The sequence below is a fragment of the Megalobrama amblycephala genome, linkage group LG7 (assembly GCF_018812025.1).
Source record: "Megalobrama amblycephala isolate DHTTF-2021 linkage group LG7, ASM1881202v1, whole genome shotgun sequence".
In the NCBI taxonomy this organism is placed as follows: Eukaryota; Metazoa; Chordata; class Actinopteri; order Cypriniformes; family Xenocyprididae; genus Megalobrama; species Megalobrama amblycephala.
The window spans coordinates 44,211,327-44,226,662 of NC_063050.1; the positions used below are offsets into that span (position 1 = coordinate 44,211,327).

Sequence of the window (15,336 nt, forward strand, 5' to 3'; positions counted from 1 at the left end):
ATTAATTGGGTACCGTGCTCGTTTCGGTACCGAAACTGGGTCAGTATAGAACGTCTGACTGTTAAAGTCTCCCGGCTGGTTTCCCAGACAGAGATTAAGTCTCGTCCAAAAGGATTTTCAACAGAGAATCACAATCCACAGTACAATTTACTCCATGACAATCCTTCCCTAAAAAACTGCCCAGAGGAGTCATGATGACCATTTCTTCGTCCTGTTGAAAGCGTCGGTCTATAATTGAAAAATTGAATTAAAAAAAAAAAAAAGAAAAAACTCACACCTCTCCCCTGTGAAATATTGTAAATATTAATTCAGTCATTTTATTTGTTGGCAAACAACTTTCACTGTTACAACAAATATTAGTTATGAGTTCATTCAGTTTAGAATGCATATGAAAAGAATAAATAATAATTTCATTGATATTGTAATAATAATAATATTGATGATAATAACAATAAAAAAAGGTCTCAGTGCCGATCCGATTCTTTTCCAGACGCTCTCTAAGATCCTACATTTCTGATCTGTTGGAAAATAAAAAATAAAAAACAAGACTGAATCACAGGAATAAATATGCAGTCAGTTCTGAGGGTGGGTTAACAAGGGATAGATGTGCAAGCTACAGGGAGTCTCAGTTTGAGAACAAGTAAACAGTAGTTTCAGAAACCGACCTTTACAAGGTTGTTTCCATCTTCCAAACCACTCCATTAAAATCCTAGTCTGTTCCTTTACATGGTTATTTTATGTGTACACACATGATTTTTAATCATGATTTCCCCAGTCCACACTTTCATTGGTGATCTTGCCTCGGCTCGGACCCTTTCCAATTCGCGCCCCGCGAGCCTTTCTTACGGTTCTTAATTAAACTGTTAAAAACAGACTTGATATGTAAAACCATCACAATAATAGAACATCTTTTCGCCTGAGAACAATTTTAGCTGTGTCAACACGTATGACAGGAATATCAATAAGCTGGAATTCTTCAACCTGCTTCCAATGGACGATTTCTGCTCTCACACATAAAAGATGGCATGTTCAAGGGTAAATGCTCTAGAACTCATGACATAACGACATTCCAGCATCATTGGGATCCCATCTGCAGTAGCTGTCATTCACACAACAGTCAGTTCCCCAGAGTCTCTTGGATATCATCGACACAGTGAGATTTAGAATGACAAAGTGTTGCATTTGGAAAAAAAAAGGAGGAAGCCATGGTCATCCCTCCAAACGAGAGTGTGTATGCGTGTATATGTAGATATGTGTGCATGTGTGTGTGTGTGCTGTGCGGTAATAAGGGGTAGTATTTTGGAGGACCAGCACAGCATTGTGGGATTGGTCTAGTCTACAAAAACACATACAAGGGCCAAAATATCTCAAAAAACATGAAACGCATACGATCATATGCAATATCGGGAATCTGTACATTTTACATGGAAAACTGTTCCATTTCTTTGTAATTAGTGAGGATTACCTTTCCCATAACTGAGATTATTACTGAAAAATAAACATAAGAAAACAAGATGCGTCCTCAGTCTTTAAGATTAGATGCGCCTTTTGTGATTTCACGCTCAAGAAACGAGATCGGTGCTAAACGAGAAGGAATGTGTGCAGCAGAGAATCATAGAGAAGTCTAGAGACTTGTGGGTGTAATGCAGTTCAGTACGACAGAAGAGTTCAGAGTCTAGGTCGGTGGTCTCATTATCATACACGGTCATCTAAAATGGCAGCTAGTTTTCCACAGTCTGTTTACACGCTCTCCACCATCCGTGGTGAGTTTCGAGGAGAATCAGACAGCCATTGGATGAAGGTTTTCGTCAAGGAGAGCTATGCAAATGATCCAGGGAGCAAAAGTTTGTCCACGAGTTTTACTCAGCAGATCGGTTTCCAAGGAGATTGACAAGAAAAAAAGTCCACGAGACCTACCTACACGCGGTAGTCCTTGTTCTAGCGTAGGAATGGGTTACTAGTTCTGATTACTGGTTCTAACTGGAGCAGGATTTTGGTGACAGGATACTTGTATGTACTGGAATCGGGGGGGCTATCTGGGATCAGTCTCTCTAGGGGCTTCCTATCAGTGCAGTAGGTAGTGTATCCCATGCCTTGTGCATTGTGTCTCACACACACACACACACACACGCTAACTGAGAATGTGTGTGTGCACCGGTGTCTATAGGCTGGTGACCAGCTGTGAGGGGTCTGGTGGCTGTTCTTCAGGTGACGAGTCTTCTTTCTCAGGTGGGGCGATGAACCCGTCACTGCCACCGCGTCCCATCTGATAGTAGCTCTCCAGTTCCTGTATGTGGTTCCTGGAGCCTAGGTTCGGCATGCTTTTGTAGTACACGTCGTCCGTCTCCATGACGACCCCTTTGCCGTTGGCCAGGTGCAGCTCGCTGCCTTCTTCCTCCTCGCCGTCGTCATCCTCATCGTCTTCGTCGTCATGGAGACCGTTGATGAGGTCATCAGTGCCATGGGGGAGGTCAGTGAGCGTGGGCATGCTGGTATAGATCGAGTCTCTGAGGGGCGAGTGCGTGTGCGTGCGGGGAGTGTGTGTGTGCGAAGAGTGCGTGTCGTTGGGGAGCAGCGGGAAGAAGCTCTCGCTGTTCTCCTGAGGCAGGCGCCGGTGGGCTGAGAATGTGTGCATGGGGGCGTGGTTTTCCGGAGGGGGCGGTCTCGGTGGGAGGAGCGGTGCTTGTGACTCCTCCCTAATGAGCTCCAGGCTCATCCCGCCCCCGTCGTCATGCCGATGAAACGCTCCGGGGTTATCGAGCACCATGACGTCATCCTTCGCGATGGACGATGACCCCGCGACCCCTCCGTTGGCCAGGTGGTTGTTGAGTTTATTGGTCAAGGTCCCCTGGTGGGCTTTCCCTTGTCGCTCCTGGGTGTTCAGGTACGATGGGGCGTAGTTTGCCGTCAGCTCTTTCAAGATCTTTTTCTCAAGCGTGGTCGGCGGCTCGCTGCCACGAGAACTGTAGGTAAGGTAATCGCCTGCTGCCACACCGTAGCTGTTGCCGTGGTTACCGTTAAGCGGCAACGTATCCATGACACTGGAGTCTCGTGCGTTGTTTAGAATGCCCTCTGAAACACAAGAAATGGTACAAAAATATTCTTATTTATACAGTATTTATGATTGCTGGTAATATGAATTGGTTCATATACAGTATGCTTCATGAAAGATGATATCAAATAGGATATTAACTTTTATCAAAAAAAACAAAACAGATGAATACAGGTGGGATGTGGATTTAACAGGGGGAAGGAGAAGAGGAGGGAACGGGAGGGATGAGGAAAAGGAGAAGATTAAAGAAGAAAGAAGCAAAGGAGAATATATTATAAACGTGGAGCTGTTGTGAAAGTAAATGAATCATACTTGAATCTCTGTAGGAGGCTGCAGACCCGCATGAAAGGAGAGACAGAGAGAGAGAGAGAGAATGATTACACACATAAATGCTTATGGAACATGTCCACAGAGAGAGAGAGAGAGAGAAGTATTATATTCAGTTCAGACTGTGACAGGCATTAGTGACTGAATGCTAACCTGCTGAGTTTAGGACAGATGCTAGGCTGAAAATGTTCTTGTACCACCAAATTATTAAACAGAACAGATGGACATAGAAACAACATAAACAAGCTCATTAAACAGACACAGGAAGTATGTATGTAGGATATCACTGCTGCTAACTCTGCTGACTCAGGACACAGAATAGTCACTGTAAAATGAAGTGATAGCGTGTAATGCAAGTAACATTAGATAATGTAATAATTAGTGCTGTCAAACAATTAATGTCGATTAATCGCATCCAAAATAAAAGTTTGTTTACATAATATATGTGCGTGTACTGTGTATATTTATTATGTATATATAAATAGACACACATACATGTATTTATTTCAGAAATATTTACATATATACATATATGTACATGTATGTATATATATATATATAAATATAATATATTTTTGTTAAATATATACATGTATGTGTGTGTTTTTATATATACATAATAAATATACATAGTACACACACACATATTATGTAAACACAAACTTTTATTTGGGATGCGATTAATCAACATTAATCGTTTGACAACACTAGTAATAATCAATGTTGTGTGTGTGTATATATATATATATATATATATATATATATATATATATATATATATGTATATATATATATATATACATACAGTACAGTCCAAAAGTTTGGAACCACTAAGATTTTTAATGTTTTTAAAAGAAGTTTCGTCTGCTCACCAAGGCTACATTTATTTAATTAAAAATACAGTAAAAAACAGTAATATTGTGAAATATTATTACAATTTAAAATAACTGTGTACTATTTAAATATATTTGACAAAGTAATTTATTCCTGTGATGCAAAGCTGAATTTTCAGCATCGTTACTCCAGTCTTCAGTGTCACATGATCCTTCAGAAATCATTCTAATATGCTGATTTGCTGCTCAATAAACATTTATGATTATTTTCAATGTTGAAAACAGTTGTGTACTTTTTTTTTCAGGATTCCTTGATGAATAGAAAGTTCAAAAGAACAGCATTTATCTGAAATACAAAGCTTCTGTAGCATTATACACTACCGTTCAAAAGTTTGGGGTCAGTAAGAATTTTTATTTTTATTTTTTTGAAAAGAAATTAAAGAAATGAATACTTTTATTCAGCAAGGATGCATTAAATCAATCAAAAGTGGCAGTAAAGACATTTATAATGTTACAAAAGATTAGATTTCAGATAAACACGGTTCTTTTGAACTTTCTAATTCATCAAATAATCCTGAAAAAAAATATTGTACACAAATATTTTGTACAATTGTACACATTAAATGTTTCTTGAGCAGCAGATCAGCATATTAGAATGATTTCTGAAGGATCATGTGACACTGAAGACTGGAGTAATGATGCTGAAAATTCAGCATTGCCATCACAGGAATAAATTACTTTGTGAAATATATTCAAAAAGAAAACAGTTATTTTAAATTGTAATAATATTTCACAATATTACTGTTTTTTTACTGTATTTTTACAGTTTTTTTCGATTGCTAAACGACAGTGGGCACAACTGGAGTCACATGTGCAAAACTGTAACTACAGTCTGCACAGCAGCAGTTCATGTGGACCAAACTCTAGTTCGTTTTTCATTGCTTGAACACAGTTTTCAAAACTCTACACACTTATCCCATGACTTTAACCACAACCTGCACAACACTGTGGATTTACAGCACTTTGTTCAAATGCTAACACACTGCTGTCAAAACTGTGAACCACACATTCAAAACAGAATAGATTTCAGCCTTGTGCCTTTCAAACATTGCAATTTCAGCTGAAAGGCTAAGCAGGTGTCTTGTTTTAGACTTGTTAGTGAACACACACACACACACACACACATATAGGCTATATATAGTTTCTACCTTTTTTTTTTTTTCTCATTACTGTAATTCCGTAAATTACTACAGACTATTGAAGCAATTTTCATTTACCTTAAAGAACTGTTATGTTCTAAAAATTTAAATAAATCATGTGAAAGAATGTCACTCTTTTCTTTGAAGAAAATATTACTTTGTATGAAGTCACTGAAATTGTTCAAACTGTAAAGATGAAAAGTTTGTATTTTCTGTGTGTTTTTACTCTCAGTGTGTTCTGAATGACAGTGCGTGTTATCTCAGTGAGGGTTGTGCATAGTGTTTGGCTGCACTGAGCCTGTTTTGAGCCATGTGTTAACTGTTTAGCTCAGGTGACTGTTGGTAGTGCAGACTGTAGTTAGAGTTTTGCACATGTAGCTCCAGTTGTGCTCACTGTCGTTTAGCAATCGAAAAAAACTGTAATTAAATAAATGTAGCCTTGGTGAGCAGACGAAACTTCTTTTAAAAACATTAAAAATCTTAGTGGTTCCAAACTTTTGGACTGTACTATATATATATATATATATATATATATATATATATATACATACATGTATATGTATGTATATAAACAATTAGTTCAGTAGAGATTTTAATTTCCATATTGCACCATAAAACTTACGCAACCACCACATTAATAATGAATTAAAGGTGCCCTAGAACGTTTTTTCACAGGATGTAATATAAGTCTAAGGTGTCCCCTGAATGTGTCTGTGAAGTTTCAGCTCAAAATACCCCATAGATTTTTTTAAATTATTTTTTTTAACTGCCTATTTTGGGGCATCATTAAACATGCGCCGATTCAGGCTGTGGCCCCTTCAAATCCTCGCACTCCCTGCCCCCCGAGCTCTCGACTATAAAACAGTGCATAAACAAAGTTCACACAGCTAATATAACCCTCAAATGGATCTTTACAAAATGTTCATCATGCATGCTGCATGCATGCGTCGGATCATGTGAGTATTGTATTTATTTGGATGTTTACATTTGATTCTGAATGAGTTTGATGTGCTCCATGGCTAAAGCTAACATTACACACTGTTGGAGAGATTATCACTAAAAATATCACTAAAATTATCATGTTATCATGGATCATGTCAGTTATTGCTCCATCTGCCATTTTTCGCTATTGTCCTTGCTTGCTTACCTAGTCTGATTATTCAGCTGTGCACAGATCCAGATGTCTTGCCCTTGTCTAATGCCTTGAACATGAGCTGGCATATGCAAATATTGGGGGCGTACATATTAATGATCCCGACTGTTATGTAACAGTTGGTGTTATGTTGAGATTCGCCTGTTTTTCTGAGGTCTTTTAAACAAATGAGATTTACACAAGGAGGAGGAAACAATGGTGTTTGAGACTCACTGTATGTCATTTCCATGTACTGAACTCTTGTTATTCAACTATGCCATGGTAAATTCAATTTTAAATTCTATGGCACCTTTAATCAAAATGATAGGATTGTAGGTAATTAAAAAGTTTTCAAAAATAAAAGTTAATTTATTAAACATAGTCAAATCAAATTTCAATTAAATAATTGTTTATAATAGGTGGTATTTTAAATATATTTACAATATATCAATATATTGGTATTTTACATTCATTATTATTATTATTATTATTTATTATATATATATATATATATATATATATACACACACACACACACACACACACATATATATATATATATATATATATATATATATATATTTTATGTGGAAATACCCATATGTGTGTGTGCAAGTCACTAAATCATATTGAAATTAAAATATTTATTAATATGAATTATTATTATTAAGAACATAAAATAAAAAAATCATAAATTCTAAATAAATATAAATATACATTGATATAAAATGTATATTTGTAAAAATGTATAAAAACCTAAATTATTTAATAATAATAAAAAATATTATTACAGTATTACTACAGCAGTTATGAACAAATGAAAAGGCCAATTTTAGCAGAATTTTAGCTTGAAAGTGTGTGTATCTGTACCAATTCACTCTCCTTGTATGGAAATGAGCAGTGTGAATATTCTGCCTAACATCTTGTGTGGTTAGAGGGGGGTGGGGGGGAATAAAGAATGATCATCTTTGGGGTAACCTAACATTTTTAATTGCCATAATGAATACATTTTTTTTTTCAAGGAGGAGCCATGTCAATTTTCCATTACAGTTGTCACCCTGAGAGACATTTACCATTCGAAAAGTGCTGTTTGTAAAAGTTTGTAAATGTGTATGTGAGAGGCAAACCTTGTGTGTTGAACATGTTGGCAGTAGGGTTATTGTACACAGCAGACTCTCCCAGTAGTGTGTTATAAGGATTAGTGCCATGAGGACGTAACAAAGCATTGGAGATGAGATGGTTAGCCATGGTACCTACAACACCCACAAACAGAGACAGAAAGAGAGAGAGAGGAAAAGATACAGATATGGAGACAGGGAGTTGAGAGAAGACAGAAGGAAGGAGCAACAGAGAGACAGAAAAAAGGTGTACAATAAACAGTTAGAACGATGCAGACAAGAAGTCAGTAAACTTGTGTTTAAACAGCTTTAAACATCAGCAGTTGCAGCATGTTAGTTCAAGTGGACAGGAATGTAAAACCTCCCATGTGGAGTGTAATATCAGTACAGAGCTCTGCATAGATGATGTTTATGTTGGACAGCTGTTGATGTTTGACATTTTGTCTTGCCAGTGTGACTTGATTTGGAGCATTTTTCCATGGCTTCAGCTCTGATGTCGCTGGAAGACTTTTAAAAGCTCACATTCTTGTTTACACAGGACAGAGAAGACAAAGGAGCTCAGAGGAGCAAATCATATTAGCGTTTGGACATAACAGAGGCAGGCAGGGTTTGAGAATGAGCAGAACATGAGCACACACACAGATGTCTGATCCATTTGGACTCCAGGGTCAGGAAGTTGGAGGACTTTTCTGTTGCGTTCCAGATTCTTCTGCAGTTCCTCTTTTTTTTTTTCTTTCTCTCATAAAACAATCATATACAATTCTTTATATGGACACTTTTGGCCTTGTGAACTCTGTTAAAGCACTTTTCACACTCTCACTAGTTTATTTCATTTATCAGCTAACAAATTCCAGCAGTGGACACATGCATCACAGGAGGATTCTATCATTTTTTCTGAGAGTCATGAACATTTCCAACACAGTGTCATTTCCAACTGTGTATTGTGTTTAATGACATTCTGTGTTGTAAATAACTGTGAGGAAATTACAGTTTCAACATTATGTGAATAAAACAACTGACTCATTTGTCTTGTTAAGTCTTTATGTATCCTAAATACACACACACAGGTTTGTTTTGCTATCTTAGTGAGGACGTTCCATAGGCGTAATGGTTTTTATACTGTATTATACTGTATTTTCTATCCCCCTACACTACCCCTAAACCTACCCATCACAGGAAACATTCTGCACTTTTACATTTTTAATAAAACATTGTTTAGTATGTTTTTAAAGCTATATTAAATATGAGGACTCATGAAATGTCCTCATAAAACATGTTTACATTGTAATACCAGTGTAATACCCATGTCATTATACAATTTGTGTCTTCATAATTCACAAAAATGCACGCACATGCACACACACACACACACACACACACACACACACACACACACACACACACACACACAGAAACTATTGTCAGTTTTTAAAAAGCTTGATTGGAAATGGCGCACACTAAAAATGTTTATATTCACCATATCATAATAGTTTTCTTCACATGTCACATGTTCACGTCACATGTCAAGCATACTCATCAGTGACAATTTTGCATCTTCGATAAACAAGTAAATTTATTAGTGGCAAAATATTGGTTATGATAGAAATTAGGTATGCACGATACCATTTTTTAAGGACCGAGTACGAGTACCGATATTTTTTTCTAGTACTCGCCGATACCAATACCGATACCGATGCCTATACATTTATTAATTTCTTATTAATTATTAATTTTTTTTTTTTTTGGTGATGTTGCAGTTTTCCAAGCACAACACAGTGAGACTAATGAATGTAGGACAGCTTCTTTATTATTACTCTAATGAAAAAAAGTAATAATTTTTATGTGTTTGTCACAAACTTAAAGGTGCCCTAGAATCAAAAATTGAATTTACCTCGGCATAGTTGAATAACAAGAGTTCAGTACATGGAAAAGACAAACATTGAGATTCAAACTCCATTGCTTCCTCTTTCTTATGTAAATCTCATTTGTTTAAAAGACTTCCGGAAAACACGCGGATCTCAACATAACACCGACTGTTACGTAACAGTCGGGATCATTAATATGTACGACCCCAATATTTGCATAATGCCAGCCCATGTTTAAGGCATTAGACAAGGAAAGGCAGTATTAACGTCTGGATCTGTGCACAGACAAGGTAAGCCAGCAAGAACAACAGCGAAAAATGGCAGATGGAGCAATAATAACTGACATGATCCATGATATCATGATATTTTAGTGATATTTGTAAATTGTCTTTCTAAATGTTTTGTTAGCATGTTGCTAATGTACTGTTTAATGTGGTTAAAGTTACCATCGTTTCTTACTGTATTCAAGGAGACAAGAGAGCCGTTGCTATTTTCATTTTTAACACTTGCAGTCTGTATAATTCATAAACACAACTTCATTCTTTATAAATCTCTCCAACAGTGTAGCATTAGCCGTTAGCCACGGAGCATAGCCTCAAACTCATACAGAATCAAATGTTAACATCCAAATAAACACTTTACTCACATAATTCGAAGCATGCATACAGCATGCATGACGAACATCCTGTAAAGATCCATTTAAGGGTTATATTAGCTGTGTGAACTTTGAAAATGCACTGTAATATAGTCGAGAGCTCCTGTGGCAGGGAGCACGCGAATTAAAGGGGCCGCGCCCAGTGTAAATCAGTGCATAGTTATTGATGCCCCAAAATAGGCAGTTAAAAAAATTAATTAAAAAAAATCTATGGGGTATTTTGAGCTGAAATTTCACAGACACATTCAGGGGACACCTTAGACTTATATTACATCTTGTAAAAAAACAATCTAGGGCACCTTTAAAGAACAAAAATTTCACAGTGTCCAATAACCTTCAAAGGGTATAATTACCAATATATATATAATTGTTGTTATATAAAAAGAAATTTTACAAACAAATTACAAACAATACAACAAATACTAAATGAAATAAACTTGTTTTTCAGATACAGTAGGTTTATTTACCATGTATACATTTATTTAACATATTTTGTTGTTTTATTAACATTAATGACAAATATAGGCTACGGTCCCTTTAAGACCGAATCCATGGATACTGACACATATCCTGTTTTCACCCAAATGTTTATGTCCACTTAATCCATAACCGACTGTATTTACATGAGATACTCCACACGATAGACATTTTGACAACTATGTGTGCATTTGACCATTCAGGCGCGAGGAGAACTGATCACGCGCTGTCTGAGAGAACTGGGATCGTGCGCACGAGAGAGAGCGCTTCTGGTCTGTGTCATTCAGCGCGATTCCGCCTATCCCGCCTTCACTAATCGATAACGAATTGAGATTGAAAGCATGCAGTTCGCAATGTGTGGGTTGTCATAATTCATTTTGAAGTATTTCCACACCTCTTAGGCTGACATTGTTTCTGCTGCTGCCGCCGTTGTCTCTGTGCACGGAAAATTCTGTCAGTTACGTCACGTGAGGTATCGATCTTTGGTCGGGGGTATTTTTACTAGTACAAGTACAAGTACACGAGCTCGGTATCGGTGCATCCCTAATAGAAATAACAACAAATGAGGGACAGTTGTTGTGTAAAAATGTATATAAATCTTTTCCACACAATGAATTTTGAAATGGTTTATCTTTATATCATTCTTTGCCTCGATTTTCGTAGTTGTTTAAATGTAATAATTCATATTTTTATGACGGATTTTCATACAAATTAAGATTAAAAAAAAAATCTAGCTCAATGACAAGGGTAAATCAATAAAATCTATACATTAAAGGCATTTAAGTATAGCAAAAATAACTTTCATATAATAAAAAGAAAAATGGTGAAATACTAAAATAATCCCATAGTCCCATAGTGCCCGTAGTTGAAAAAACATAATGTCTATTTTCAGGGTATATTTCATGGCAAAGTTCATTGGTCAGAATTAACCACTAGGAGTCAAACGATAATTGAACTGGTTTCTGTTCCACTTTTTCCCATATTAGATCCAAACAATCTGTTGGTCTGTGTGTGTTTGTATATATGAAACAGTTTCTGTCAATATGTATGTGTATGAATACTGTGTACATGTGTACACATGGGTGCATCATGTTTGTGTTTGTGTGTTGGCTTTACCTCTGTTGAGAGTCGCTGAGCTGTTCATATCAGCGGTGATGAAAGATGACTCCGACTGCTTTCTGACAGTGTCATTCCACATCCTACGGATACGACTCTGACAACAGAGGGGGACGATTTTTAATTTCTGAACAAAGACATTGTGCTATGTATCAGTAATTATGTAATGCAGCTCACTTATTTTACACATTGTATCTTATATCATTCATATTACAGACATCCTATTACTGAGGTTTGTTTTGTTTCATTTTTGTCAACAGTTATCGGCACTGAACATTGTTAATTGGAATATGGTATTGAAAACCTGATTATATTTACGAACAATAAGGTGAGCAGAATGCTGAGTGCACCATTTAAAATAAGGCTGAATGTGAAATTGGGTCATGTGGGACTGTATTCACATATGAAAAGAAAACGCCAGAGCTAAAGTGCTTTCTGTGCAAAGAAATAACAAACCGATGACTGCATTGACCACTGACAGCTTCAACAATCACTGGCCTAGAAAAATCACTTGAGATGGTTTTGAAGGATCCCCTGCAGGTGTGTGTTCGGTGTGTGCATGATACCTGTGAGTTAGTGGAATAGCGTCCAGGTGTGCGGGCCGTACTGGTCTTTGTTGAAGTGGAGATGGTTGATTCCACACTCTTCCCACTGCAGCAGTGTGTGCGGAGACAACGGCCATATTCCTTACGTACCTGCAAAAACACACATACACAAGTTTGGTTAACCAAGGTTTTGGGGAAGTAAGAAATGCTTCAGTTAAAAATTCAATTAAATTGAACTGAATTAAATCGCAATTTAATTTTGTACAAATATATATAATAAATATATAAAAATGAGTGCTGGCAAATTGATTAATTGCGATTAATTGCATCTAACATATATAAATATATGCCATATACAATGTGTCTATTTACACTAAGTGCAAATCCCTTGTTGGCAAACGCTATTTACACAAGCTCCACCCACAAATGTCTGGTTGGGCCACTTAAGTTTTAAAAAAAGACACATGGAATTCAGCATCTTCAGTGGAGCAACAGTAGCGAGTAAGGATCACAGACCTGGCTTTTAACGTGATCGACGCGGGTTCGAAGCTGCCTTTTGCCGAGCTCGCATTTATTTTTTAATAAAAATGAAAATAATGTTCTAAAACTGGAAATAAACTGCGAATGAGTGTTTAATAATATTGAAAGTGTTTATTGGGTAGAGTTAGGGGAAGGTGTAGGAAGGGTTTTTATTCTCTCAATAGGGCAGCATCCATTTAATAATTTTAATAAATATAATCATTTACAATCTATGATATTATTGCATCCTGTTAGTGTACAAAAATACTGAGGTGCAAATAGTATCTGCCAATATAAAGTAGCCTTTAGATATAATACTATTTAGAATTACTATTAAGAATAACTATAGAATTACTATGTACTCTAATTGACCCTTCGCTGGGAGTTTGATTGACAAGTGATCTAACCAATCATAACGCCGAAATCTGCCATTTTGTCCGACAAAGCAGTCAGGAGTTAGAAGATTAACCTCGGTGGACTTGAACTTGAAAAATGGTGAGTATTTACGTCTTTCTGCTTTTTAAACAACATTCCTTCTCATGTTCATTCATGTTTATTTGATGCTATAAATGAACTAGTAGGAAGAGATGGTCGGTTCACGAGCCGCTTGAGCTGAGGCGCTACAGCAATCTGTCACGACACATTAAAAAGCCACAAAACGGTTTTTATTGTTCGAATTTCTTTAAAAGAATTACACAATTTGAAAGCTGGGACTTTGTTTAATATTATAAGTAACCTGCTCTGTCTTGTCTGTCAACGTACTGTCAGTGTCCTCTTTGCTCCGCGATGTATTTTACACTGTATGTGGCGTGACAGGGCCATGGCTTGTCAGACAAAGCAACAGTAACTAAGGGGGGCGGGTCTTTTCGAAGGGTCAGTTGCAAAGTACTGATAATTTTACATGGTGTAAATGGAATCTATCGCTATTTTCACCTAGTGTAAATAACATATCGCAAAGAAAATGCTGCTATTGTCACTTAGTGTAAATAGAATATATCGCTATTTCCACTTAGTGCAAATAGCATCTACAGCTGTTTGCACTTAGTGTAAATTGCGTCTATCGCTATTTGCACTTAATGTAAATAGCATCTATTGCAAATAGCCGCTGCAATATATAAATACATACACACATACAAAAATGCAAATACAGTTCATACATACAATGGCTTGAATACTTCTCTTCTATGATAAGCATGTTTTTAATTTATGAATTAAATTGTATTTTTTGGTTGTAAAATGTTATGTGGTACAACTCTCTAAAACACAGTGATATTTATGGATTAATAATTTTTGATATTCGCACCTTTTTATAAACTTTTTATAAAATGAATGATTAACACAAACAATTTTCAAGCTTTAAGCCTTTATTTGGTAGATTATCTCAGCAAATATTGGTGTATGTGATTAATTTTGATTTGATTAATTAGTCAGCATTTCTTGTAATTAGATTACATTTTTCATCGATAGGCTATTCCCTGTGTCCTTGTGTTAAAGAGTTCACTCAGTTCCAACAGATTACAGTGTATCTGTGCAAGCGCATTTGAGTGTAATGTCTGTGCTTGTGAACAGGAAAGTGAAATTTCATGTACATGGCATGAACCTTCATATCATTTACATGACTTCAATAGTTAGCATGCTGGACGACCTTCCTAACGCTGTAATCTTGATCAGGAAAAACACACATACATTCAACATCACGACCTTTACCTCAATTCTCAAACAACAAGGACCAAAACTTGTATTGCGCCATCCAAAAATCTAGACATAATAACAATAATGACCAATATCAGTACAAAATTCCCCATTGTATCAGCAATAATACAGCTATAATTGCTTTTTAATGTTGTTAACATGGACGCTGTGTTATTGTTTGCGCAGCTGTTGAAAGAAAACTCTCTAAGATCGGCCAAATAAAATCCAATGGTTTTATTCCTCTGTCTCTATGGATGACTGAACACCCAATTCCTCAAAGACCTCAACCAAACAGGACTTTAAATCACTGCTGTCTCCACAAAACCCAAATAAGCCTAGATCAGTCCCTCGTCTTGTAAAAACAGCTTCTTCTGGGTGTTTGAGAGAATATATGCTGCGTTAAGAAGATCCATTAGGTAGAGAGTCCAATATATTAGTTAAAAAAATGTTATGAAATCATCCACTTTAGGTTTAGAAGTTGTCACATGAAACATGATAAATTGACAATACAGCTTCAAGGCTGGCCAGTGGAATACGTAATCAAATTCCACAACAGTCCAATCATTCTGTCCGTCAATACATAGAAAAATTCACATATGCATATTATTTTTCTCTAATCGATATCTGTTTCCTTCTACAGCTAAAATGCACTGGTGGAATGTGGATATGAGCATTTTCATGCTAAATGACTCTGGAAGCAATCCACCAGTCGGCCATCAGATAATTAAAAGGTTTAAAATCTATCATGAGCTAAATAAATCTGATGAGCTGAGGGTCTCTAATTGAGCATGCATGTGACAGAAGGG

At 36.4% G+C, this 15,336-nt stretch overlaps 1 protein-coding gene across 4 annotated transcripts in view; it reads right to left on the reverse strand.

Moving 5' to 3' along the window:
- Positions 1–292: 292 nt before the first annotated feature.
- Positions 293–15,336, reverse strand: part of adgrl3.1 (adhesion G protein-coupled receptor L3.1) — a 143,257-nt gene continuing 128,213 nt past the window's right edge. The window contains exons 20-24 of one of the 4 annotated variants that reach the window (XM_048197664.1): positions 12,341–12,469; positions 11,775–11,871; positions 7,671–7,796; positions 3,365–3,382; positions 293–3,072 (exon numbers count right to left, since the gene is read on the reverse strand). In XM_048197664.1, coding sequence (XP_048053621.1) covers positions 2,162–3,072; positions 3,365–3,382; positions 7,671–7,796; positions 11,775–11,871; positions 12,341–12,469 — 1,281 coding nt within the window. In that variant the 3' untranslated portion in view covers positions 293–2,161. The remainder of the gene's footprint in view (positions 3,073–3,364; positions 3,383–7,670; positions 7,797–11,774; positions 11,872–12,340; positions 12,470–15,336) is intronic. The other 3 variants (XM_048197666.1, XM_048197665.1, XM_048197667.1) reach the window with 3 other exon arrangements.